The sequence below is a fragment of the Equus quagga genome, chromosome 6, assembly GCF_021613505.1.
Source record: "Equus quagga isolate Etosha38 chromosome 6, UCLA_HA_Equagga_1.0, whole genome shotgun sequence".
NCBI classification, from domain to species: Eukaryota; Metazoa; Chordata; class Mammalia; order Perissodactyla; family Equidae; genus Equus; species Equus quagga.
In genome coordinates this window covers 90270967-90298407 of record NC_060272.1, presented here as the reverse complement: position 1 = coordinate 90298407, position 27441 = coordinate 90270967, and the positions used below count along the sequence as shown (strand labels likewise).

General features: G+C 45.4%; 1 protein-coding gene across 1 annotated transcript in view; it reads right to left on the bottom strand.

Annotated features, from left to right (window-relative positions):
- Positions 1-27441, bottom strand: part of FRMD3 (FERM domain containing 3) — a gene marked incomplete at its 5' end in the record, with an annotated part of 86592 nt that overhangs the window by 32530 nt on the left and 26621 nt on the right. Inside the window, 3 exons of the mRNA XM_046663885.1 lie at positions 16261-16385; positions 21935-22003; positions 22318-22392. Coding sequence (XP_046519841.1) covers positions 16261-16385; positions 21935-22003; positions 22318-22392 — 269 coding nt within the window. The remainder of the gene's footprint in view (positions 1-16260; positions 16386-21934; positions 22004-22317; positions 22393-27441) is intronic.

Sequence of the window (27441 nt, the reverse complement as noted above, 5' to 3'; positions counted from 1 at the left end):
CAAGTAAAAATCCTGAAACAAAACCACCACAATACTTTATCTCTGCTCTTTTCCACCCGGAGTTACTCTCTATTACTTCCCGAGCTTAAAATCTCATCATAGTTTTAAAATGTCTCCTTCTTTCATTATTTTTTAAACTATAGCTAGTCATAATATCTTGCATTTCATACGTTTTTAATTTTTCCCTCTCTTAAACTCATTTTCACTCTTTATGCTACTTTCCAGAGATCCTACCTAGATTCTTTCACCTTCTTTCTTCTGGGATCTTCTGCTTTTATTTAGAGAGAGAGAAGCTGGCAGGATGAGCATTCCATGTCATCCTGGCCATTTCTCTCTGCCTTGCTCTGCTTGGCCCAAAGGTGTGGCTGCCTTTCAAGAGGAAGAAGCAAAGAGGGGCAAGGATGCAGAGCTAACCCGAGGATGGTGTGAGATAGGGAACAGCGAGGACTGTTGTTGTTCCAGGCGCTGTGCTCAAAAGAACAGAATCAACAGCACAACATTTGGACGCCCTTGAACACTCTTCCTGTTGAGATTCATCTGTTTGTTTGAAGGATCAGGAGTGCATGTCTGGGCAGTGACAAGAGGCTAAAGAGAGCAGAGGATGTGGGAAGAGGGGAATCGATTTCCCATGATGAAGTGCCAGAAACACTGATAAACTAAGCAGAAGCCTAAGAGGAGGAACAGAGTTCAGAGATAAGAGCTGCTCATGGGCCTGGGTTCCACGTCTGCTTCTGTGACAGACTTCCTGATGCAGATATGGGGCCACGCAACCGGCTTGCCTCTGCTTTGTGGGTGACTGGGAGCTCTTCGACGACCTCGGAGCCCTGGTGCAACTGTAAAATGGAGACAACACTCCTCTCATGGTTGTAATGACAAGGAAATGAGATCATAGTGATTGCCTAGCTCAGTGCCGGTTCCTTGTCAATGAACTGGGTCTTACTAAGTCTTTGTAGAGAGCAAGGTTTAAGCACAGGCTCTGGAGCAGTCCTTGGGTTCTAATCCTGGCTGCGATGTTTTTCATCTCTGAGCCTCAGTTTCTACTCCTGCCAAATGAGCACAGCAACGACAGCAAACAACTCCCAAGGCTGTTGTGAGGATTCCTGAAGTTCGCCCACGTGGCATGCTCAGATCCGGGCCTGGCACAGGAATCACTCAAGAAGTATGAGCGATTTTTCCCAACGTATGCTCCTTTCTTTCTCTCCTTTAACTACTCAAGGGGAAGAGTGTGAAAGTTTTAAATAGTCTGGATTCTCTCCCTTCTGTCAACCATCTGTCGTTAACATTTCTAGTTACTTCTCCCCAGATAGTAGGGGAGCAGCATTGTTAAGAGTTTACCTGACCAGCCCTGTAAACTTGGGGAAGTTACATAAGTTGGTTTAAAGGCAGTTTTCTGTTTGTAAAACAGTAAGGATAGTGGCGCTTATGTAAGTGGTTGGCTGACCTATAGTAGGAACTTAATCAATGCTAGCTGTTCTACTGTATCATCATCAATAGCATGTACCTCATTAGCTGTTTTGATAATTAACAGATTTCACAGTTGTCGTGGATTTGGTCATTAGTTAAAATAGTTATGGAGAGTCACTGAAATTCTAGCTAACTGCTAACTCCAATTAGAAAAATAATAGAAAGTTATTATATACATTAAATATTCTGTGTAATAAATTTAAACATTAACTATCGATTATTAACAGTCCTTGGGACTATCACATACCTTAGAGGACTTTTCTAATATTTTATTAACAATAAAATATAATAATGATATAAAATATTTTAATAATATATTTGTGATTGGATGGGCATATTCTTGGTGTATAGTAAGGAGAGGTGGAGGCAGTGGCCAACACCACTATGTGGCAGGGCTATGCGGCCAGGTAAGCAGTCAGCCATCAGTATAATTCAGTTTCCTCATTTGTAAAGTGAGGCAACAATATCTGTCCTATCCATTTCAAAGAAGTGGTCATGAGCCTCAAATTATGATAACTTCCATGAGGAAAAACCTGAAAATGTGTAAGATGCTTTGGCGTATCAGATATTCTTCCTCTCCTGAGTATCCCCTCATCAGATGAGGCACTCACTGCATGGTTCCTGCCCGTGCATTGAGAGCACTGCTCTGTACAGCCAGGCATCACCCGGCAGTGGTGGGAGAAGGGCCAGTAAGAATCCTCTGGAGAATTATAGCTGCAGACAGACTAGAACTCAAACAGCACAGCTGGGCTCTCCTTGGAACTGCTGTGGGGAAGGAGACCGCTCTTCCACAGGAACTCCATGGCTGCAGAGCAGCCCGGCATAAGGAGCATCCATCTGTTTTCCTGACCCTCCCATACACTGAGAAGTGTGGCATCTCTAAATAGGCCGCTTATTCTTTGAGCCATGCCAAAGAGAGGGAGGGAGAGAGAGAGGGAGGGAGAGAGAGCGAAGAAGAGAGAAAGAGAGGTGGGGACGAGAGGGGAGAGGGTGGGGGCAGGCTGGCAGGGCCTCTCTCTGTCTGCCCAGCTGCCGGTGATTATTTCTAAACAGGCAGAAAAACTGAGACAGAGCACATCAGGGAAGAAGACCATCAGACCCTGCTCTGCTCTCACTTCCTGCCTCCTGTCCCTGGCTCTTTTTGTCCCAACCTTTCAGTGTCAATATCTGAGTGAAAACACTGCACCTAGAGTCCTGATCTCCTTATTCCACATTCAAGGGTCTCTCTTCTCCGCTACCTTGTCTCTCTTCAAACACAAGTGTAGAGCAAGCTTTACTGTCTTAAAATCATTGTAAGATAATATTTTGAAATATTAATTGATGGGCTTCTCCCTCCACCCATGCTCACAAAATTCCTGGAGACCTTTTTGTGATCCTGAGCCCATAGAGCAAACCTAACCCATCCAACAATAAAACAATGACCACAAATACTGGACCATTAATTTCACCAACCATTACTCCAAGACAGAAAGACCTCCCCCACCTGAAGACTGGACAAAAGCATCCATGCTTTGAGTAAAAGCAGAACTGAAGGGGCCACAAGTGGAGGAGAGGGTGAATAAGGGATCCCAACCTCCAAGGATCAAGTACCATCCACTGACAGCACCAGAGAGCCTCATGGGAGTCATTACCCAACAAGCCACCCATAGATTGTGCAGCAACGTAACTGTCTGTCCTCTCTCTGACTTATCTGCTCTGAGACACCCTTACTCACTGGTCCAAGGCGCTCTTAAAACCCTGTGAATAAAGATAGGGCCTAAATACCTATAATTACCCCCACTAGAGGGGTGGTGGTAGCATAAAGGGCAACCTTCTATAGATGAAACCAGCTGAAAATCTCCCACAGAGGTTGGAGAGTGACTAGTAATTTCACGGCTATAATGCATTCTTCAGAAACACACATGAGGAATTCCCTTGGAGTAGAATTTAAACCATCTCGCTGACTAAGGCTACCCATAATTCAGATTCTTCCTTCTATATAAACAGTGTTTTCCTCTATCGTGGTTGAACCTAGGGCTTAAACAGTCCCTGATATTCCCTGACCTAGATACATCAAGGCCATCTATTGACAGTGCAGCGTTATCAGATGCCAATGTAGCTGCCCAGAGGTTTCCTTGGAAGAAGAAATGGGTGACAGTGCTGTCCTTACTGGCTCCAATTAGAACAGCACCCTTTGGTCTGTGTTTAGGACTCTCAACCAAGAATCTATTTCCTTTGTCTCTGTACAGGGTGAATTTGTTTTCCCATCACTTCTGCTTTATTATTTCACTACCTCCAGGCACAAGTCACCATTACAGATAAACCATTTTTCTCTGAGTAAAGGAAATTAAATTGGGTGGCATTAATAAATGGAGCTCTAGTTTTTTTCTCCATATTTTCCAACAGCTTTGCAGATGGTATTAAAAAACAAGTATCTGTGTCTCCCTGTGGAAAAAACCAGGCTGTTCTGGAACCATGGGCTCCTTATGCGGCTGCTATGTAATCAAGAACCTAAAGGTAGAGACATAATCTTTCCACCCACCACACCAGCTGAGGGCCTCCCTCGCTTGCATTCCAGTTTCATGCTCAAAAAGAGAAACAGAAAAGGCCACTAAATGCGAGAAAAATGTCCAACCACTCTAAGTTTTGCCTTTTAAATTATCAAAGATTTAAAAAAATTGTTATACCCAGTTTTGTAAAGCTACAATAAGAGACATTCATATATATATTTAGTGGGAGGTAGGGGGTGAGAGAGACTTTTGCGTATTTAGGTGATGGAATGTCCATTAAAATTAAAATTGTGAAAGAATAATGTCATGGAGAAATGCTCATGTTATATTAATAAGTGAAAAAGCTGACTACAAAATAGTCTCTAGTATAATTCGATATTTGTTAAAAGTATATAGATGGATTAGGCACATTCATACCATAGTTTGAACATAGGAGATTGCAGGTGCTTTGTATATTTTATTTGTGGTTTCCGTATTTTCCAAATTTTCTACAATGGTTATAGTATGGCTTTTGATTTCAGATTAACAGAGCAAAACAAAAAAAAAGAACATGGTCGGCCTCTGGGAAACCATAATCCCAGGAGAATATTCTCCTTACGTGCTTTCTATTACATAAATAAAGGCTGTCATGGCTGAATTTAGAATTCATACATTCATTCATTCATTTGTTCACTAACTTGGCAAGTATTAATTTAGCTCCAGCTGTGTACCAAAACATCTCTAAGTGCCAGGGATAAAGCAGGAGACGAGGCAGGCAGTGTTGGCTCTTGTGGAGCTGACATTTTAGTCAAGGGAAGATGGTGAACAAACAGGAGGACAAATAAGTAAATGAGAAAGTGTTGAAGAGTGCTAAGCACTCTGACAAAAATTAAACAGGGTGACAGCATGAGAGAGAACAATGGGTAGGTTGGAAGAACCACTCAGAATTGCATACTTAGGGAAGACTGTCCAAGGAGCTGAAATTTGAGCTAAAACTTAAAGAAACAACCAGCCCTGCAAAGACCAGAGGAAAGGCCCTCCTAGGTATATGAAACAGCTTGTGCAAAGGCCCTGAGGTGGCAGTGAGCTGGGCATATTCAACAGACAGTGGGAAAATGAGTGTGGTAGGAAAACAGCAATTCAAGAGGAGGGCAGTAGGAAATGGTCTAAGGGTGGGCAGGAAGCAACACATGCAGGGTTTCATAGGCCAGAGTGAGGAACTTAGATTTTATTCTAACAAGATCTGAATTATCTCCCTCAGGAGATAACAGCATCCAGGACACAGAGAAGAGGGGTTATAGCTGTGGTGGTGCAGTGGCAATGATTCTGGGCTATATTTGAAAGGTTGAAGTGAATAAGATTTTGCTGATGGACTTGACAGTTTACTATCTTATGACCCCTGGGCAGTGGGGAAGGCTTAAGCAAAGAAGATGGGCATTTAAAACCAGGCTCCTCTACTCACGATGGGGCAAGTTCTGGGAAAGAGTCTGCTCTGGAAGGAATAGAACATGGCCCCAAGAGACACAGACAGGAAGGGAGAGCCAGGCAGGGTCCAGCCAGTGGGTGGAGGTCAGGAGTATGGCCTGGCCCCAAGGAGAGAGGCCGTCGAGCTCCTGGGGGAGGAGAGCATCAGGGGCACCACCAGGGCAGAGGGAGACTCAGGAAAGGGAGCAAGGCTGGCATGAGGAGCAGAAGATGACAGAGCAGAGCAGTAGAGAGAGCAGGGCCAGGAGCCTGGTCCACAGGGCTGGGCTTTGTCTTCCTACTTCGGTCCCAGGTAAGGGCAGGACTGGCCCTAGAGTCGGGGGTGGGCAGAGCCTGAATTTAGGGGCCAAACTGTGTGGCTGTGGCAGAGGGCTCAGGCAGGGACTGGCAAGCCTGTAGATTGCAAGGGTGCTCTATTTTTTGAATATGGATACCTCTTCCTTTATTAGCAAACTCCCGTCTATGTTCAGATTATCAAGTGGGTCATCCTGGAAACCCTATTTATTTCTCTTTCAGCCAAAGCATCTGCCTATTTTCACACTTCCTATGCTGAAGTGATTTGGGGGTTAAAAAGGTTCCAAATTGGATTTCTCTTCTAAGAGGAGATGTTAAAGGATGTGAGGGCTCTTTCAAGTGGGGAAATATCCATTTTATATTCCCTTTTAAGCTAGCTGCTATTAATTTTCAATTTTATGCTGGAAATTTGCAACTCACAAAAAGAAAGGGAAAAAATGTAACCCTGCTTTTATAGATTATTGTGCCACATGCTTACTGTTTCATTAACCACATTTAAGCAGAAGATGTCTATACCTTCTGTTTTCCAAGGTACTGATGAATGATCCAAAAGTACATATTTAAGAACAGCAGCAATTTGGGAGGAGAATTATTAAAGTAAAGAAAAGTCAGAGTGGGGAGGAAACAGAAATCATCTCACCTCGTTTTACAAAAGAGGAAATAAGATCCAGGTGATGTCACTGTCCAGCATGTACCAGATAAGATGTAAATGTTTATTGAATGAATGAATGAATGAATGAACGAACCCCAGTCCTCTCACACTCTATCCAATGCTCTTCCAACCACCAGAGAATCCCCACTAAGGCTGTGCCCTGTGTCCCCTCGGAAAGTGGAATCCAGCTCCCATGCATACTTGGGGCTCGGGGCCACCACAGAGCACTTCAGTGCGTGACACAGCACCTACCAAATCGCTTGGCAAAGGCCTAGACTGTGTTCGGCTGACTCACCCTGGTTTCTCAGCGTCGAAGGCCAAAAGCATGTAAAATGGCATGTCCCCACCGTAACTAGAGCAGACACATCTCACGTCTATTTTAGGAATCTGGAGTTTTGGCACGAACAGGGATTTCAGAGTCTCAAAAACATGGCCCGCCTTTTCTTCTTTGTGGATACTTCTGTGAGGTCTAGAGCAGCTGTATCCAGACCTTTAATGGGGAAAAAATGTTTCTGCATGCTTGTGAATAAATGCATATTTATTTATAAATTAGATACACGTACAGCTGTCTTCATATATCATGCCCATTAGAAAACCTACACAATAGAAATTTTATAAGGAGGTGATAAAAGTAAAATGCCAGTAGAAGTCTGAATAGGCTCTTCCTGCACTTCAGTGGGCCAGTGTGTGTACCCACTGCACATGCACCCGCTCTGGAAGCCGTGTCTCCAGGGCCCCCAGCTCACCATCAGCCCAACCAAGCAGGAGCTGCAAGCAAGCTGCACCCCTCTACAGATGGCATTGGACGCGCACCCCAGTGGACACCCCCAACATCCAGCCTGTGCCGACGGACCAGAGCATGCTTTCCTTTTGTTTTTGTTGTTGTTGTTATATATTTATTACACTGCTTGGCAGAATCCAGAAACTTCAGAGGTTATAAAATCAAATGAGAACACGTTATTCTTGCTACTCAGTATTATAATTTCCTGACACAACTAACTTCCTCTCTTTATCTGTGCCAACAGACACCATTCTTGCAGACAATAAAAAATTTTAATACACTCAAAATTTTAAAAATCATCATTTAAAAGTAAAACAACCAGAGCCTCTTTTCTGGACCCTGCCTGTAATGCCCTTATTGCCATGGACCTACCATTATGGGCCTAAAAGAGTGGAGTTAGCACACACTGCACAATGCTTTCTTCCACGTAATTGGCTCTGGTCTTAACAGAAGAGCAAGGAGGGACGGAGATTCTGTGAGATCCTGCCTCCATTTAAGCCTGGATGTCACAAAGAACATTTACTTAACACTCACCACCAACCCACTAACAAAAACACCAGAAAATAGAACCCCATGCTGACTGTGTAATGCGTCTAAAAATCAGAAAATGATAGCCTCCTTTGTAATGATGCTGGTTTGGTAATATTTTCACTCTTCCTCTCCTGCGGTTTCTTTAGGGATGTGATGGGAGTGTTTACTTGTCTAAGTGCCAAGCAAAATGTCTTCCCCGTCACAGACCACACTCTGGCTGTCACAGCTGCTCACATATACGCTCTCCCCTGGCTCACGTCCCAACCCTCAAGGCCTATGAATGGATTACTTCATAGGACTCTTGACTGACATATTTTTTTTCACCCCAGCCGAATCCTTTAAAGCATTTACTTATTAATGCTTAAGTGCAGCAGTAAAGTGCCAACCTGAGCAGGAGCAATGATTTGGGAAATTCCACACTGAATTACTTGCGCTAATAAAACAAAGAGCTTTAACAGATGATGAACAAATGAGTAATTAGAACTAGGTCTGGAGTGAGCCATTCCTTATTTAACAAATTCAACTTTAAAATCAGAACGTGATTCCCAGAAGGGAGCAAGCCTTCCTAAGCAAAGTCTCTTTCCCCTGCAGCCCGGCTCTGCTAGGGATTCTGTTTGGTGCCACACTCTGTCCACAGCCTCCTCCCCACTGGTTCTGAGGGGAGGTGATGCTCTCCCTTGTGCCAGAGGTCTCCGAGGATTCCTTGATCCAGGTTTGCTAGGATGGGAGACCAAAGACTCAGACACTGCCCCGAATATGCAGGAGCAATTCTCACTGAATCACAGAGATTCCCTACATTTATATAAGAGAAGTCATCTCTTTTGATAATTCATTTGATATAATTGAAAAATAAAGGCAGTTCCTTAGTTACCGGTTCTGTGTTAGCAAGAACGAGTTGAGCCATTTTAGATGTGTTTGAGGTCGTCTAAGATACCAGGGCCAGCAATTTGAGAGCCAGGACCTGATCCCAACCCTGATAGTTACCCAGCAATGTGATTTTGGGCAAACTGTCTCCCCTCTCTGGGCTTTCTCATCTGTAGAATCCCAAGGGGGTGTGCTAGATCAGAGACTGGCAAGCTTTTTCTATAAAGCCCCAGATAATAAATTTAAGTCTTTGTGGACCAAGAGGTAAAATCAAGGATATTATATAGCCACTTATATAATCACTTAAAATGTGATCATTACCTCCTAGGCCGGAAAAAGAAAAGAGGCGGTGGGCCAGCCATGGGCCATAGGTCGCCAACTCCTGTGCTTGAACATCTACAACATTCCCTCTAATCCCCATGGGCTAGGAAAATACTCCTGTCCCCACGTTCCCATTCTCATTGTAAAAGGCCTCAAGCCATGGTCCTGAAATCTGACCTGGACATTCAGCAAAAGAATCAAAGAGTTTAGAGCTAGAAAGCATTTGAGTGGTGGTCAAGTCCAATTTTCTTGTTTTATAGACAAGGAATATGAGGCTCCAAATGGTGGAGCATCTTGTCTGTGGTCACCCAGCTGCCTGGTGGAGGAGCTGAGACCAGAGTTCATACTTCCTCACTTGTCCAAGGCATTGATGCAGAAACAGAGTGGCTACCTTAAGTTGATAGTTCATAAAATGAACAATTTGTGGGAATTAGCCAGCTACAGAACTGAAATGATGCACACACACTACTGGCCCCTTATGGTGTAAACTACAAAATCCTTGCAAGATAAAATGCACTTAAAGTGCATCAAGAGCAAGGCATTTAGCTTCCTTACAGCAGTGTAAATACTTAAAATTTCAAAGACCTTTCAAACGATACAACCTTCTTATGAGTACTTAAATTGTCAGTAAATCCCAGAAACCAAAGTTCCAAAGAAAAAACAAACTCTGAAGAAAAGGACAAAAGGGGACAATGAGAAGCTCTGAGGAGCTTACAGACGGGAATTTGCAGAGCATGCTCAGGACTTAATCCTGTCCCCTGAGTTGCTCTTGGCATCTCCTACCCTAAAGGAGTTGCCGACCCAAACTGTGGTTCTTTCTTCTGGAATTCAATAGATGTGATAATGAATTCTGAATTTTGACTCTGCTAATCCGATACTGCAGTTATAAATAAAACCAGAAGGTGACCTCTGCTCCGTGGAGGCTCTTAGCTCCTAGAGAAGCAGGTTTGGCTGCTGTGTGCCTGTCAGCCGTGGGAGACTGTAGTGCCAGTAAATGGAAAAGTTTGGGAGAGCCCAGACCTGTGCAAGGCTAGAATGATGCTTAAAACAGCACTTTGTATGAGTTCCTTCTAATTCGGGATATTAACCCACTTGTCTGCATTTGTGTTAAATATGTTCTCAATTCATTGTTGACATATAGTTCAATTTGTGATATGTTTTCATGCACTAATGTTTTCAACATTAAGCAAATAAATCAGGAATTTAAAAAACCATACACACAGGATGATCACAATGGCATCAAAATGCACAGGGAAGGAAATTGCTAATACATTGACCTCGATTGCCTCTAGGAGGTGGGGCAATATAGGAGGTGATTTTTTTCTGCTTATTTATAATTTTTTTTTACTTTCTAAATTTTCTAAAAGATGACAAATTAGTTCTATAATAAGAAAATAAAAACAAATAGCAAACACAAACCCTTTGGCAGGGACAAGTGCAATTAGAGCTGGTGCTCATTGGTCTGCCATCACCAGGTAGCTGTAACCACAGGGGAAAGGTGTTTCCATAAGATTTATAAGCAGCTCCTACTGTTTGATGGAACATAATATAAAAGACATTTCAAACAGACCAGTGCATTGCTCCTAATGCATGTCCTGAAATACCCTGAGCCAAGGGGAAGAAATTATTCAGCACATGGGGAAAATGGCGGGGAAGAAAAACACGGAAACCCTGAGAAGAGGGTAATCTGCCTAAGCTATGGCCACAGAGCTCTATAAAGGGAGAAAAGAGGGAGGAGAAGTTTCATCCCAGATAAGCAGGGAGGAGACCTGGGTGGAGAGTGGGGGAAAAGAATTCACAGTCAGCGTAACCACAGCAGCTTGGGCTGTTAGATATACCGACAGCCTCATATACTGTGCAGTATATGAAAGGCTCTGCCTGGTATGTTGAAAGACCTGCACATGGAAAATGCAGTTGGCCCCACAGGTCACCTGTTCTGTGTTGGGGTCCAGGGTGGAATGGGGTTAAGAGTACGGCATGCTTGTTGGGTGAGGACAATACTCTCTTTAAATACTCAAAATGCTTTCATATGTTCCCATACAGATTTTCTAGAATTTCAGTGATGCTCCCTAAGCCTTCTATGGTTAGGGCTAGATACTGTAAACAACCTTTTAAACAATGCCACTGACCTGGCCCCCCTCTCCCCCCACAGAGCCACATCCATGACACACACATGCACAAATACACACACACATCTTTACAGGGACACTGCTAAGGGGTGGCTTGGGAGAGTTAGTTTTATCACCCTCCGTGATTTCTGCCTATTCTTTGCAGTAGCCATTTTCTCAATCACAGGCAAATGCAGCTTCAAGCCGCACTCAATCCAACAACATTGTGACCCTCAAGACACTCCCTTATAGAAATTCCGGTGTCTCCACTGTGCGTTTGTTTTGCTAGCAGGAGGGTATCAAACATTTTCAACGCTTATTTAGTTCTGTCTACCAAGGGGAAGAAAGCATGGCTTTCCTGCCTGTTTAATTATGCCAGCCTGTACCACTGTTCTAGGAGACAGGAATGATCTTCATTGAGTGCCAGTAATTGCCAGCTCTCGTGTCTCATTAATTTCATTCCTCTTCTCTACCATAATCCAGCATTTTTCCATAATGAAAAATATACTCCACTAATAAAACATGTAAGCATTTTGCAATCTACACTATGGAGGTCCTACTCCATTTTGCATGTGAATTTATTCAGATTAATGACTCCTTAAAATGTCATTTTCACCCAGAACAATTCCCACTCTCAATTTTTTCTTCTCCCAAAACTTTCATAAACTCTAAGTGGCACTTTTCAAATGGTTTGCCATTCCACAGCACTAATCTACTCGGATCCTGTAACCGAGCAACTTTGGGGTAACACGGAAAACTTTCCCGTTGCCTAGTGGTGCTTAGGAACTGACTTTGTTTTTTCTCTACTCAGACACAGCCAACTTCAAAGCTAATCCTCCAGCTGTCATATGGGTGAATGCAGTCACATGTTCTCCCAGAGTGCCACTGGGCTAGTCTGGGCAAGAATGCTCTGCCCAGCTGTCTTTGAGAAACTTTAAGTTCTAGGAAGACTAGAAAGAGCTTGTCAGACAAATGGCTGGTCATGACCCAAGAGAGTCATGGCGGCAGCAGAGATGCCACCACCATGGCACTCATGTGAGATAGGGCGCCAAGACCTCCCCATCTTCACGGAGATGGGGTTTCCAAGTGTTTGGGTCAAGACCTTCCTTCTTCTCTCAACCTGATTTTAACAAAATCCTATTCAGACAACACTTAACAGGACTCAGGCTGCCAACCTTGACCTGTTTATGGCTCTAGTTCCAAAATGTGTGATTTGAAACTCCCCCAAACAAGAAAGTGAACCACCATGCAGAGGTGGGAACAGTGATATCAAAGGCGACCAGTGATGTCCGAGTGTCCTCCGCTCCACGTTTGAAGTGGAAGCACAGTCCCAACTCTCTGGATGGCTCCAACACCTAAACGAAATCGTTTCTGCCCTTGACTCCCTGTGTGATGCTGACACGTCACTTAAATCTTCCTGTGTCTCGAGAGTCTCATCTTTAAAGAAGGTGAAGTCTTTTCACTCTCGTCAAAGTCTCAGAGACAAGGACAAAACTTGGATAGGAGGAGACCAGGTGCTACTCACCTGCCATGTGATCAGTGACCGCGTCTCCACGACTCTGCCGCTTACTAGCTTGAATCCACTGTCTCCTCCAGTCCCACTCTCTCTGCCTCAGTTCAGCCCTGTTTATTTATTCTCTGGGCTATTGCAATGGTTCCTGTGTGGTCTCTATGCCTCCAACCCAGTGATTCTCAACCAGAGTGATTTTGTTCCCCAGGGGACATTTAGCAATACCTAGAGACATTTTTGGTTATCAAGGCTGGCGAGGTGCTGCTGGCATCGACTGAGTAGAAGCCAGGGATACTGCTAAACATCCTAAAATGCACAGTCCGGCCCCCAACAAAGAATATTCTAGCTCAAAAGGCCAATTAGTGCTGAGGTTGAGAAACTTTGCTCCAGCCATACCTGCCTCTAAACTGTCCTCTATACACACAAATGATATGAAACAGTTCCAATCAGGTCATTTCCATGCCTGAACTCCTCCAGGACCTCCCAATCGCCCTCAGGTTAAAGTCTAAATTGCTCAGCAAGTCTCATGAGACCCACGATCTGGCCCTTTCCTAACTTTCTGCCTCACCCTTCACTGTTCCCCTGACCCCTCTTCCCCAAAGCCACACAAGCAACCAATGCAGGTGACCAGAACACCCACAACTCCCTCTGCCTTCAGTTGCATCCATTCATTCCTTTGTCCCAATTTTATATCAGATACTCTAATGAGACTAAAAGGGAACAAGGTGCTCTCCAGGCAGCTGGAGGCACTATCTCATGAGGCGCGCAGAAAAGTGAGCATGCAATTCAATGAGCAGAGGGAGAATCTCTTCATCACCTCTGTGATCCTGCAGCCATCTCCCCAACAGGCTGTGAGCCTCCAGGGAAGAGAGAGAGTCTTCATCTTTATGGGCCACAGCAACCTGCACAACCTAAGTGTGGTCTACTAGTGGTACACCTTGTCTTTGTCCTAGTAGTTGTATTACAGAATGGATGAATTCCTAGCCTCTTGCAATTTGACTCTTGCTCAGGCATAAAAAGTACTAAAATAACAAAATACAAGGATGAAACTAAATTCATCACACTGTGCGTACCCAGAAAGAGAGCGCATCCACAAAGATGGAGACATCTTGTTTAAAACTATATTCTCTGCCTCTCTTCTCTTTATATATCAGAAAAATATAAACTCTATAAAATAAGTATTTATCCTGTATATGGAATGTCTAAATCCCATTGCCTGACACTAAACACAAGACATGTGGAGCAGAATTTGACTCTGCAATAGCAACCGAGATAACAATGGTGTCAAGAATGCAGAGCTGGGTTCACTGTGGGAATCATAACTTTGAATTGGGTGGTACCTAAGATGATCTGGCTCTCTTTCTCTAGATTGGGAGGTTCATTCTATTTATTGGACATGTAACAATACTGTCATTATTACTTTTCTTCCATTTTAAGTTGATTTTATATCCTGGAGGTTATGATTTTCCTGAGCTTCAGAACCCACAAAGATGTCCCATAAGGGGACGGATTTCCTAGAAAAAAGTTTTATTAGACATTTATAGAGCTATTTTGGGCTTTTTAAGATTAGACCCATCAGTTTGACTTTATTGCTGGTGAAAGAATTTAAGACCCTTCTTTAAAATAAGTGGAAAATTGAAAAGGTGGCTTATACATTCTATCATATATCATGAAAATTTTTATTTTTATTGCAGTTAATTATAATGTATGTGTCTCTTGTCCACACAGTTGTCATGTTAAAGACAAGGTTATATTTAGCAGTAGAACTTCCTTGTAGAAAATGTAGCAAAATGGAAGTTTCCAATTGAATGGCGTGATGCACCCACTGGAAAGCTGTCTGGGCTCCCCTTCATATCCTGGGGGGCTCCTGAGGCAACAGTGGCCTAGCTTCCATATTCCCTGTGGCAACTTGTCTTCCAATCTTTATTCCTATCTGGGCTTCCATCTTTGCAGACAAGGGACAGTCACAATCCTAAGCTTGGGTTGTCCTTTCTCCCTCCTCTTCTCCATTAGCCACTCCTCCTTCATTCAACCTTAGGGTAATTATGACCTCCAGAAAGAGTCATTTCCATTCAAACCAATATTCTGGACATACGGGAGGAAGCCCAGAAAATCATTCATGATTAGAAATGGAAGCTTCTCTTATCTCACTTGAAAAAAGAGAAGGTGTTGAAAAATGTAAACAAGCAACATGGACCCAGAGACCTTTAGGCTACGAAAATTAATTCAGCCTGGAACTTATAGTGTTAGTTGTTAAGACAGAGAGTAAAGGCCATTATAACAAGACTGTTCTCATTACCATCATCTTGTTGCCCCGCTGGGGATACATGTGTCTTCTGAGACCCCATCCATCATCTTTTGCACATATTCCTTCCATCTATAGAATTTTTGGCATCCAGTTGCCCAGTTCTCCTTATAACCATTAAAGCTTCCTTTCAGGAAAAGATTTACTAAAATTCTTTACACTTCAGTGTGAATCAGCTGCTGCTGCCTCTCCCAAGGGTATTTGCATCCCAACCCATATTCTTATTATGGGCTGAAGAGTTCTCCTCTATGGAAGGAATTCTTGACTTGAAGCTGCAGGGGAAGGTGATATTTTGGGGACAGAGTGACCTGCCCTCTTGAAACTACCCAGTCTCCAGATTTTAAACAATAAAATTAAAATTACATAAAGTTAAGGAAAAGCAAGTCATGTTTGTGTTCAGGGTTCCAATAACTTCTGTGTGACTTTTTTTTGGGGGGGGGGGGGTGAGGAAGATTCACTCTGCACTAACATCTGTTGCCAATCTTCCTTTTTTTTTCTTAAGGAAGACTAGCCCTGAGCTAACATCTATTACCTATCCTTCTCTACTTTGTATGTGGGTCACCACCACAGCATGGCTTGATGAATGGTGTAGGTCCATGCCTGGGATCCAAACCTGTGAACCCAGGCTGCTGAAGTGAAGCATGCTGGACTCTACCCACTACATCACAGGGCCAGCCCCTATGTGAATTTCTAAAATTTACTTTGAAATTAACGTGTGAGATTTGCCTCACCAGGTGTCTGCAGCAAGCAGCATGGTAAGATACTTCCCTGAAGTAAATAAAGTCCTTAAAAGCAAAAGAAGCAGCCTAGAAGCACACATACCATGGTCTTTAAAAATATAACAACTTTTGGGTTGAAGTGGACCGTATATATTTTAGCTTGTATCAAAACTGTGAGACAAGGACCTGTGGAAAAGGAACTTGAGGATAGAGAAATACTGAGGCAGAAAGGGAAACCAGTGTAGAGATACTGGTGGAGAATTCTTTAAACACTAATTTAATTGTGATTATTATCAAATCATTGCCATTCAATAGAACTTTCTATGATCATGGAAATGTTCTCAGTCTGAACCATCTAGGATGGTAGTCATTAGCTACATGTGGCTACAGGGCATTGGAAATCTAGCTAATGTGGCTGAGGAACTGAATTTTTAATTTTAGCTAATTTAAACTTCATTTTAAATAGCCCACACTTGGCTAGTGCCTACCATATTGGACAGTGCAGGTCTAACACCATTACTGCTTTACATGTAATTTTAGGAATACTTTGTACCAGTGACTCTCTCTAGGACAAACTGATAGAACTCTCAATATAATGCAGTCTCCTGGCTGCAAAAACAGCTCATTTACTAAAAACACAGTTCATGACTCTCTTTGTCCTCCACCTCGACCATTACCCAAGGTACCCAGGATTAGTGCCTCGCTTGTTCCTCTGGGGTAAGCCTGCAATGCTGGCCTCTAGAAGGAAGTGGACTTACCCTCACCCAGCGGAAGTTCCTCCTCCTGCTCACTGGGACACGGCAGCAAGGGCTGCAGGGGCTCCATGTTAATGATGAGCTGTTTGTTCAAGGAGTGAGAACTGCGGCTCTGAGTAATGTTGGTTCTGAAAACAGACACAAGCCAGATGAAGTTGGTTTCCATTGTGAATGCCGGCCTCTCCATCTCAGTTGGCTACCCAAGCTGAGAATTGCTTCTAGACACACAGTGGATTAGGCCAGTGGTAAAGATGATATAACACTCAACACAGCCCTTTTTATCCTTAAGGTCCTGATAAAATGTCCATGTGTTCTTATGCAATATAGTGAAACAAAAGGTATTTCCCCAATGTCATCAGATGTGGGCATGCTAGGTGACAACACAGGCATTGGAAAAATACATGGGAGGCAAGTATCACTGAACTAGGTAACCAGAAAAGCGAATGAGGAGCACGGCTCAAAGTAATTTAAACACCACCAAAAAAACAACAAAAAAACCTGCTGCCAGACAGACAGCACAGATGTTCTACAGCTACGAGCTGTCTTGGTATTGCTGGATGTCCAACATTTAATATCAATGTTTAACATTCCAATTCAAATTCACACCCCACTCGCCAACCAGCCATGGAACCCAGCTCTGCTTTCTCCGTTGGAAAGGAGCATGCACGTGTGTCAGTGGCTGCGAAGGGCAGCAGATGGCAAGGAAGTTGTGCGGGTGTCCTGTCAAGACTATCGGCTGTCTGCCCTGACAGACAGGGAGGTGGGGCACAGGCAGGTGGTGGGTTCTGAGCACCCTTCCCCTCCCCATGTTTCCTGTGAAAACCAAACCAACCCATCCTTCAAAGATGGTGTCAAATGTTTCCTTCCCCTTGAAGCCCTCGTGGATTGCACTCACCACACACACACACACACACACACATACACACACTCTCTCTCTCTCTCTCTCTCTTCTCACACAAGTTTCCCTTCTCTCTCTCTTCTCACATGACTCACCACGTTTGTCACTTCTGTCTCTCTGTAATTACTGGTACACTAATGAGCCCCACCTTGAGAAGTACCTTAAGGGCAGACACTGACCTATGCATCCTTGAGCACCTTACAGCACCTCATTTGGTATCTTGTTAAGGGGTGTTTAGGATGGAAACTGAAGTAAACTGAATATATCCTGGCTTGACATAATTTGCCATTTCAGACTGGCCCAGAAGTTCCCTAGGTTGGTTGATGAGACTGTCTTATAGCCCGGGAGTTTCTGTTGGGCATGGGAGTGGGCTGGGGAAGATCAGGATGCCTGTTAACATCTGGAGTTAAACTGACCAACAGTTGGCACTGGCTGGAAGGGAAATTTATAAGGATTAGCTTAACTGTGGAGTACTTTTCTTTACTATTTCATTCTCTGACCACTTATGCAGCTGATAAGTTTGTATTGAACGGTCTGCCTTGTTCTGGGGAACTGTGGTCCCCACCTTAAGTAACTCACTCTCTAGAACCACGATTTCCAAACTTTTTGGGCTGAGACTCACATTAACAAATACATTTTATATTGGCTATTCATATACACACACACACATGCACACATGCAGGAAGACACCCAACAAAAGTGATATTTCATATGAATTACTGTATTTGTTCTTTTCATTCTATTTCAGTTTTTTCTTAAGGCTGGTCTTGACCCCCATTTTCACTTCATAATTCATTAATGTGCTGCAGCCACAGCTAGAAAAGCATGCATCTCATAGAGGAGACTGATGGCCGAGGACCCCACGGGAGCACTAAGGAGGGGCTATGATCCTGCCATGAGTGAGGGGAGAACCAAGAATGAGTTCCCAGGGGAGGTGATGTCTGCTGTGAGTCCTACCAAGCTTGGGGGGTTTATGGGGAAAGAAATGGAGATGGGGATCCCTTGTGGGAGGAAGGAAGGAAGGAATAGGAGGGGAGATTAAAATTTACCACAAGCAGTTCCTTCTTTGATTGTGAAGAGTTCCCACTTTTTGAGCTTTCATGGGATTTCTTTTGGCCCTGTGGTCTTCATGACTGTGGTGCCAGCTCTGCAAAGCATAGCATGTTGCCATGTTTGTGTGGACCATGTAGCTTTCTGACCTCGGAAAAGCTCATTTTCCCTTCTTGCACAAACCAACTCAGAATTGCTCTGCCCCACTGTATCCATGCCCACTGAGCTGGCAGCAGTCCTAGCCCCCAGAAATCACTGCATATGCTGCAGCAAGGAGGGGCCCACAGTGAGCCTTTACGGAGGGTCTTTAGCCCCATCAGCCCTCCTCCCAACACTCTTCAATTGGAGATATCAAGCAGCCCACAGCCCGCCCCCACCACACTGCAATGTCTGGGCAGTTGCCAGTGCTGGGGTAGGCTGAGCTCACCAGGAGTGACCTCACATGTGTGAGCCTGCTTGGCACTGGATGGTCAGGAAGATGCTGACTCAGCCCCTACACTCATGAGCTCTTGCTGCTGTGCTATAGCAGAGGTCAATGGCCGGGGGCAGGGGGTTATAGGGTCTGTCTAGGGTTAGGCCAGATGACCCCTACAGTCGATTGCAACCCCAAGACTCTCCAATTCTTTGATTCAGAGATGAACATTACTTCCCTGGGAAGTACAAGACTCAGATAAACTCAAAGGTGGTACAACTAGGGGTTTTCCTGGAGCACAAGGACTCCAGCGCTCTGGACTTGGTGCTGGACACCAGGACAGCTTGAGGCAGAGAAGCAGAAGGAGAATCAAAATGCAAGTCTCCCACCTTCCCTACTGACTCCTTTAGACCACAGATTACCATTTTTGACCTCTCTCCTTGTATCTTTTGTGAAGGTGCAAACTGATGCAAGCTTCATTTAAAGTAAGAGCACCCCGGTGGCGCAGTGGTTAAGTTTGCATGTTCCACTTCAGTGGCCCGGGGTTCACTGGTTCAGATCCTGGGTGCAGACCTACAAACTTCTAGTCCAGCCATGCTGTGGCAGGCATCCACATATAAAGTAGAGGAAGATGGGCACGGACGTTAGCTCAGGGCCGGTCTTCCTCAGCAAAAAGAGGAGGATTGGCAGCAGATGTTAGCTCAGGGCTTATCTTCCTCAAATAATAATAATAATAACAATAATAATGATATCAGGATTCAGAAGGCTGTTTTCTAGTTTACAAAGTGATTTGTATACACTTTACCTCATTTGTTTTTCTCAATGTGCTTATAAGATAGGTAAGAAAAATACTGTATTTACAGATGAGGAAACTGACTCAGTGAGGTTATGGAACTTGACTAAAGACACTTATAAAAGCAGACTCAGGACTCAAAGCTGGATCATCTGATTCCCAGCCCAGGGCCTCTGCTGCACTCCACACTACTTTTCTGCATGATTTATCCTGCTGTACCCCAGAGGGACTCCGTTCACTACCCCTAATGCCATGTTGTCTGTGGCTGCATGCACTCCCTCTGTGTCAGATCCTTAAAGGATGCACATTCTAAAGGATGTGCCGACATTCCAGTGGGCTCCCACTCCGCCCTTCCACCTGAGTTCCTGAGGTAATGGCTTCCATAGCTTGGGTCTCCCCAGGCCTGGTGAGGGTCTGTGCTGTGTTCCTCCCATGCACCCATCAGCTGACTCTGCAAAAATGCCTGACCTGCTTTGCAGCCCGCTCACATGTGCATAATCTGGCAGATAATGGTTTCCAAATGAAACTGTCATTAAGAATTCTACTGACGTAGAAAGGTTTCCTTTGGGAACTGCAAATATATTCTAAGATTGGCTTCAAAAATGGTGGCATAAAATAAAGTAACTAAAATGAGGCTCATGGAGCCCTGCACCACTCCTCGGAGGGAAAGGAGCTGCTGCTGGCCTGTTGCCAAATCTCCATCAGAAGAGACTTTACTGTGAACATGTCTGTCAGACATTAGCTCCTCATTTGTGGATGAGAGACGATAATAATATCTCCACCTCACATTTGTATGGTACTTTATAATTTTTAAAGAACTTTATTTCAATGCCCATAACAAAACTTAGAAGTCCGGCAAAGAAACATGAATGTCATTTTATAGATGAACAAACTGATGATCTGAGAAGTTAAGTGACTAAGCCAAGGCCACACAGCACTAAGCAACATAGCCAAGATTAGAATCCATTCACGACTCCTCAGACAGGTGCTCATTTCAGGTACAAATTCTGCCTCTGGGGGTCCCCAGGTGGTGGCCGCTATGCCCAGGCGGCTCACACAGCCAGCCCAGGGCTCACCAGGCCTCGGGGGTGTGCAGGTGATTCTCATCCAGCAAAGACCAGTGAGCCACCATGAGAGTTAGCTGCTTTTCTTTTTGAAAAACAGAAAAATCTCAAGACAGTGTTCTCAGTCTGTCTACATCTGTCTCTAAATATGCACATCAGTAGAGGTAGGAGTCCATGAACTTGTCATTCTTTGACGAGTAGAATCTCGAGTGTGAGCAAAGAGAGCTTATTGAAGCTTTATCCTCACCATTCTAGACTAGTGGCCATCTCTGAACACTGCCAGAGAAATATATATACTATATATTATACTCTCACTTTTGACAGCCACATCAGAGAAGTCAAAATAATTTGAAAATGAAATAATTGTTCAAGAGAAACAATTCCCTACCATGCGACTGGCTACTGGGAAGGAATGAGAAATTGCTCCTGAGAGTGGCCCCCGTCACCACGGCTCTGACTACAGTGCTGCCTCTTGGGAGGTCGAGGTCCCTGGGCAGCACCGTGGACAGATCTCAGGTCCCAGAAAATAGCAGAAGTGCTGCTGTCATCCACACTCCTAGTTCATGTATTCGTTCAACAAATATGTACTGACCTTCTACTATGTGCCAGGCAGTGCCCAACAACCCGGCTCACTGGGTCACCCAGGAACTAGAGGGGACCAGGCAAACCTGAGCATAATGGAGACTCCTCTAAGTCCGAAGACAGGGAAGGAAGGACAGGTGCCAATCAGTGTGCGAGAACTTCCTGAAGCATATGGCTTATGATCATCTTGCCTTCAAGAGGGAAAGCGTCATGATGAGAATGTTCAGCTTCAGACAGTTAGCGTGTTTGGGGTTTAGGGTGTACAATGATTTCTGTAACTTGTAGTGGTATGAAGTCCAATATGACCAAGAGAATATTTAATTCCTAAGACTTACATATAATGCCATGTTAATGAAGATGCGTACCCATGAACCACTAATGACTAAGTTCCTCATTCCTCTGATTGACTTTTGGGAGTAAAGAGTCCAATGAGACATGAGCACCCATGTCCCTTTGTGTGAAACAGCCTAGAAGGAGTCGGGCTAATGGGAGCTGGCCATATCTGATGAACAGAAGCAGGAACCAAGAGGCTCTAAGAGGACATGATGAAAGACTCAGTCAGGAGATGACACAGCCGTGCCTCACCCACGTCCTTCTTGTTCATGTGACATTCCAGGCCGAATTGGGCCGATGACTTCCCACAGGGCAAGTAACTCAAAATGGAGCCCAGTCGCACTCACGCCACGGCCAGGCCAAATCTGTCTGAGGGAGATTTCCAGAACAGTGAGAGTGTCATGCCTGCAGCCAGAGCCCAAAACAGTAGAGAGCTGGTGCCCTTACACCCTCTCCCATTATAGAGGATTTTTTGGCAAAGCCAGCCTTTAAATCCCTTTGTCCATCCCAGAAGCTTCCTGGAGCCTTGGGAGCACCCCACTCACCTGTGCACCTCCGGAGGGTCCCTCTGGATTTTGGAGCTTGCCTCCACCACCTCTTTGGCAACTTTACCGCTGCAAAAGACAGAAACACAACATCTGTTCAAGGACACTCAGAGTAGAAGGCGAGGGCTGTGCACATGTATCTTTGTTTTCTAACTTCACAGTGGTCTGACCCAGCACTGGGAATCCCCACCTTCTCTTTCTCCACAAGGGGAACTTACTACAGAGTTTAAGGGTGCCCGTGAGCATAAGAGATGAATGAATTGGAAAGGGAGGACCAAAACAGCCCACAAGCCAACGTGCACTGATTTATAAGCAAAATATTTAAATGTAAATGGCTGCCTCCACCCCAACCCCGCCATCAACATGGAACCATGGGTACCCACCTATATCGAAATCTACTTCCTTTAAAAAATATCTTGCTGCTTGACACAGTCTTGATCTGACTGGATTTTGCATACCTTTAAGAAAAAGCAGAGCGGGGTGGTAGTGACATTGGAAAGTCCAAGTGGGACAAGCTATAGGGCATGGTAATCAGGTATTTTTGACTGAAAGAAAGAAATACATTGTATTATATGACCCTGCCACACACACACACAATCCTGAAAGAACAGTTCCACAAAAGCATAGTTATTTTCACCATGTGTACTGCAATCTGGTCTCTTCTATGCTATCTCTTTTCATTCTTTTAAATGCTGGTGATGACCCACATGTTTGGTCTCATAATCCATTACCAGGTCACGACCTGCAAACAGGACCAGGCAATACTGGTGATCAGAAGGGATTCTTTCCCATTTCTATTTGAAGGATATGGAGAGGACTGACTGTGTCACATGGTATCATTCAGTTTCCTGCAGGGGGGCCACTTTCTTGGCTGTGCCTTGAGCAACACTGCAGCAGGAGACAGCTTCCCAGTGACCCAGGTCACTCACTAGCTCACAAAAGACCCAACTGCAGTGTATTACCCAAGAGAGGGCACGAGGGGCCCATGTCACCATGGGAATGGCTGCTGGCTTCTGAGTATTCCCTGGCTAAGTCACCGTGACCCAGTGCCCTTTCGAAGAACCCGCCCTGGTAGATGACTAAGACACACGCGGAATGAGAAGCCAGCCAAGCACTGATTCAGCACGTCTGAGCCCTGCCCATAAATACGCACAAAACAACAACACTTTGAAAAACAATCTAGGACATGGGCTGCCCGGAGGCTGCACACAGGGCACTAAATTACTCTGGCCGCTGAGGATGCCTCTAATCAATCGCTTTAAGCCTTAGGCAATTAAATCCAACAAGTTAGAAAGAATGGTCTCCCAGAGTTCAGGATCATTTAAAAATATTGATAGTTATAAAATCTTAATTACAAAAACACCACAAAACTGTGCTCAATAGAATTCTGAGCAAGGAAGTGTACACCGCAGGGGTCTGGTGAGAAGTTTCCCTGTGGGCAGTGATCCCCACCCGTGAGTGTCTTGAAGCCTGTGTTCATTCCCTCTGCAGCTGTGAACTGAATGCCTGCTCCCTTCTCCCCAGCTCAGGGAAGACACAGGGTCTCTGCCTTCGTGCCATCTAAGGCTTAGAGGGGAAATGGATATTAATTTAGAAACTGCTCAAATAAGTTACAAATGTAAATTACAAGCTATGAAAGGAGAGATGCACTGAGAGCATGGGGGGGGGGCTGGGGGTGGGGGACTGAGGTAGTCTGGGGGCCAGGGAAGGTGTCCTGAGCTGAGATCCAGGGGTGGGAAGGTTAACCAGGGCAGGACAGTGGGTCATGTCTGGGCAGAGGGCCCAGCAGGCACAAAAGCCCTGAGTCTGAGCCCTGGAGGAACTAAAAGAAGATCTTAAGTGTATCTCCCCAGGGTATTACTATTATTGTTATTATATACGCGTGCACACACACACTCTCACACACACAATTTTTTCCCCCTAGTTTAGCAGGACCTGACCTTGTACTGTCTTTGGTCTTTGTCTTCAGAACAATGGAAAGCCATAGTAACTAGCATTCTTTTGCAAAGAAGCCCCTTCTCCCCTCCACCTTTGCAAACAGCCTGAGTCAGCAGAGGGGCACTGGCTAGAAAGGAGGAGCAGGGAGAGTGAGATGGGCAACGGAGGCGTAGCAGGCTCGGGGAGGGGGATTCTTGGCAAGGCAGGGCTCAGAGAAGACCACGTGGGATCCCTAAGGACAGGCGGGAGCAGGAGAGAGAGAGAGAGAGACACAGAGAGAGAGAGAGAGAGACAGAGAGAGACAGAGAGAGAGAGAGAGAGAGAGAGATCCACACGCTGAGGCTCTGGACACCTGGGACAGGCAGCACCGGTTGCTGGCCAGAGCTGGGTCGCGGTGAAGAGGAGAAGAGTCCCCAGCAAGCATCCCACAGTGCCCTCCCCGTCCTGTGAGGACACCCTCTGCCCTGAGCCCTAGAGAGCTTTGGGCCTGACACACCTACTGAAGCCTGAGAAAAGAGCTGTCACCATCACCATCTCCCCCCTGCCCATCTTTTCGGCAGGGTTGTTGCTCCCAAGTCCGCAGAAGCAGAGGAGAGAACTTTAAAGAAGTTTCTGCTTTTTAAATATTTTTTGTTGTTGTTGTTCTAGGTCCCCAAGGATCCTTGGGGCAAGGTAGTCTGCTAAAAAGAAGATTATTAGGAACCTTAATTGGCCTTTTTGAAATTCAAACTCAACTCTGTGTCCAGTTTATAGAAGATACTAGAAGCTCAAAGGAGTGTGGCCAGCGCAGCAGTCCCAGGGAACCTCTCGGGGGGAGAGGCGGGCAGCTCTGTTTTTCACTGGTGCAGCCTCCCCGCTTCTGCCCTTCCAGGCCCCAGAGGAGGCCACTGTCTTCTCCTCACACCCAGAAATGCCTCAGCGGGAGGCCTCAGGCCTGCGCTGCATCCACCCAAACCCTCAAAGAGCCTCACGAAAAACAGGTCAAAAGACACATTTCACAGAGAAAGCGAATAGCTGTCTGCTCAGCGTGAGCCCAGGGAAAACAGCACTGGCTTCCCTCTGGCAGCTGATTGCCCTGGGTGATTACTCCTGTCATTCGACTTGCTCAGAGATGCTCTCCCGGGAGCTTTATCGCCAATTCCCTGCCCTCCCAAATGCCCATGTAGACTCCCCATAGTGTTTGGGGTGAGATCTTTAATGGAATTTTAACAGTGGAGTTCAAGGAGATCTTGGACAACACAAACCCACTGGGAACTGGGACACAGACAGTGGGATGAAGGGAAATAGAGGGGGAGGAGAAAGGTGGCTGGCTTACAGGACCTGCGTCCAGTTGTTCCCAAACCTAGCTGCTCATCAGCAGCACCCGGGGTAGGGGTTGAAAACACCAGTTCTCAGGCTCCATTGCTAGAGTCTCATTCAGCAGGTCCGGAGAGGGCCCAGGAGGTGCTATTTTTATCAAACACCCCAAGGTCATTCCAAGGCAGCCCACTCTCATTTGAGAACCTCTGAGTCCCTGTATTCTCCCTGAAGACTTGAGAGGTGACATTTTCCTTAAAGGAGCAGAGGCCTGGGATTCCTATCTGCTTTTGATCCTGTGACCTTGCACAAGCCTCGATTTCTCCGCGAATTTTTTAAAGAGGGAGGGTATACTAGTCCCTAATTCCTAGTGTTCTGAGGAGGGCTAGTGAGATTAAATGATGTGAAAGCACCTGGCCTGTGCCTGCTCATTATGTAACACTTGCCCGCCCTCCCTCCCTCTGATCACTCTCCAAGCCTCTCCAGTGCCTTCTCACTGCTGAGCTACTAAAGCCGATCCTCTCAGTCAGGGAGATTCCGGGGACCCTGTCAAACATTCTGAAAGCCAGTAAGAGGCCTTCACGCCCTAATTCCAGCTGACGCGTCCCCCGCTGCATTTCCTGGGCTCTCACATCAGTGAGCCCAGAGCAAAGTCTCCTTCCCACTGCAGACAACCTAGTTAAAATAGCAATTCTCCCTCCGCCAGGTGCTTCCCTGCCCGCCCCCTCCCCACTCCCACCGCCCCACCAGAATCCCAGCACCAAAGTGTTGGCTATTCTCAAATGTGTGTGACCTCACAGAGAAATCCAGGCAGTCCCCAATTTACCAACACCTGACTCGGGAACAACTGTGTATTCAAATCGTGGCCTGGTCACGACTCACCTTTCTGCTGTCACAGCTCTCCACCACTCCTCACTCCAGAACTGCCGGGGCAGCCACGGAACCCAAAGACCCCTTCCCACCGCACCAGAGAGCTCTGTTGCCCAGTTCTGACACAAAGCTGTACTTTAAATGGGGTAACATGTGAGATGTGCCATGTGGGCCGACAGGGTCTGGAACAAGCAAAGCATTTGCTGAGTGTCAGTATCACATGATGCACACACAGCACAGCTCTGTAGGCACGCGTCCCCCTCACCCCTGCCTCTAACTTCTCCTCTGGCACCTGCCACTATAGGGGCTAGGGATGGAGGTGCTGGGGAGACAATGGGTGCTGCTCCAATGGGCCACTTATAGAATTAACAATACAATTTCCCATTGAAATCACAGTTTAGAGCTTCTGGAGTAATCATAGCAACAACCTACATTATTACTGAGCACTTACTATGGGCCATAAACCATTGGAAGCACCTTCAATATGCAAATTCATTTTATCTTCACAGCTCTTTCACAGGAAGAAGCAATCCACTTATTTTTTTCTTTTTTTGGTGAGGAAGATTGTCCCTGAGCTAACATCTGTGCCAATCTTCCTCTGTTTTATATGTGTGATGCCGCCACACCATGGTTTGATGAGTGGTATGTAGGTCCATGCCTGGGATCTGAACCTGCGAACCCCCGGCTATCAAAGTGAAGTGCAAGAACTTAACTACTATGCCACCAGACTGGCCCCACAATTCACATTTTGACATGAGGAAACTGAGGCACAGAAGGGTTAAGTCACTTAACTATGGTCACATGATAGAAGCTGGAGGAAGCAGGTTGCAAACCGAGGTTTGTCTGTATTTTGAAAATAAAGCTTTAGCCATTCAGGTCCTCAGACGTCAGAGAGCATCAGAATCACTCAGCAGGCTTTTTAAAATACAAGTCTCTGATTCAGTAGTCTGGGGCAGAGCCTAAGAATCTGCACTTCTAACAAGCTCCCAGGAGATACTGATATAGGTCCAGGGACCCTACTCTGAGAATCACTGGATTAGAGCATTTCAACCCTCGGCTGCACATTAGCACCACTGGGGAAACTTTTATTACTACCAATATCTCGACCCCCATCCCAGATTCTGACTGTTAAAACAATAGCTTTATTGAGATATAATTCATATACCAAAAAATTCAGGGGTCGGCCCCATGGCTGAGTGGTTAAGTTTGTATGCTCTGCTTCGACGGCCCATGGTTTCACCAGTTGGGATCCTGGGCATGGACCTAACACTGCTCATCAAGCCATGCTGAGGCGGCGTCCCACAGAGCAGAGCCAGAAGGACCTGCAACTAGAATTTACAACTATGTACTGGGGGGCTTTGGGGAGGAAAAAAAAAGGAAGATTGGCAACAGATGTTATAGCT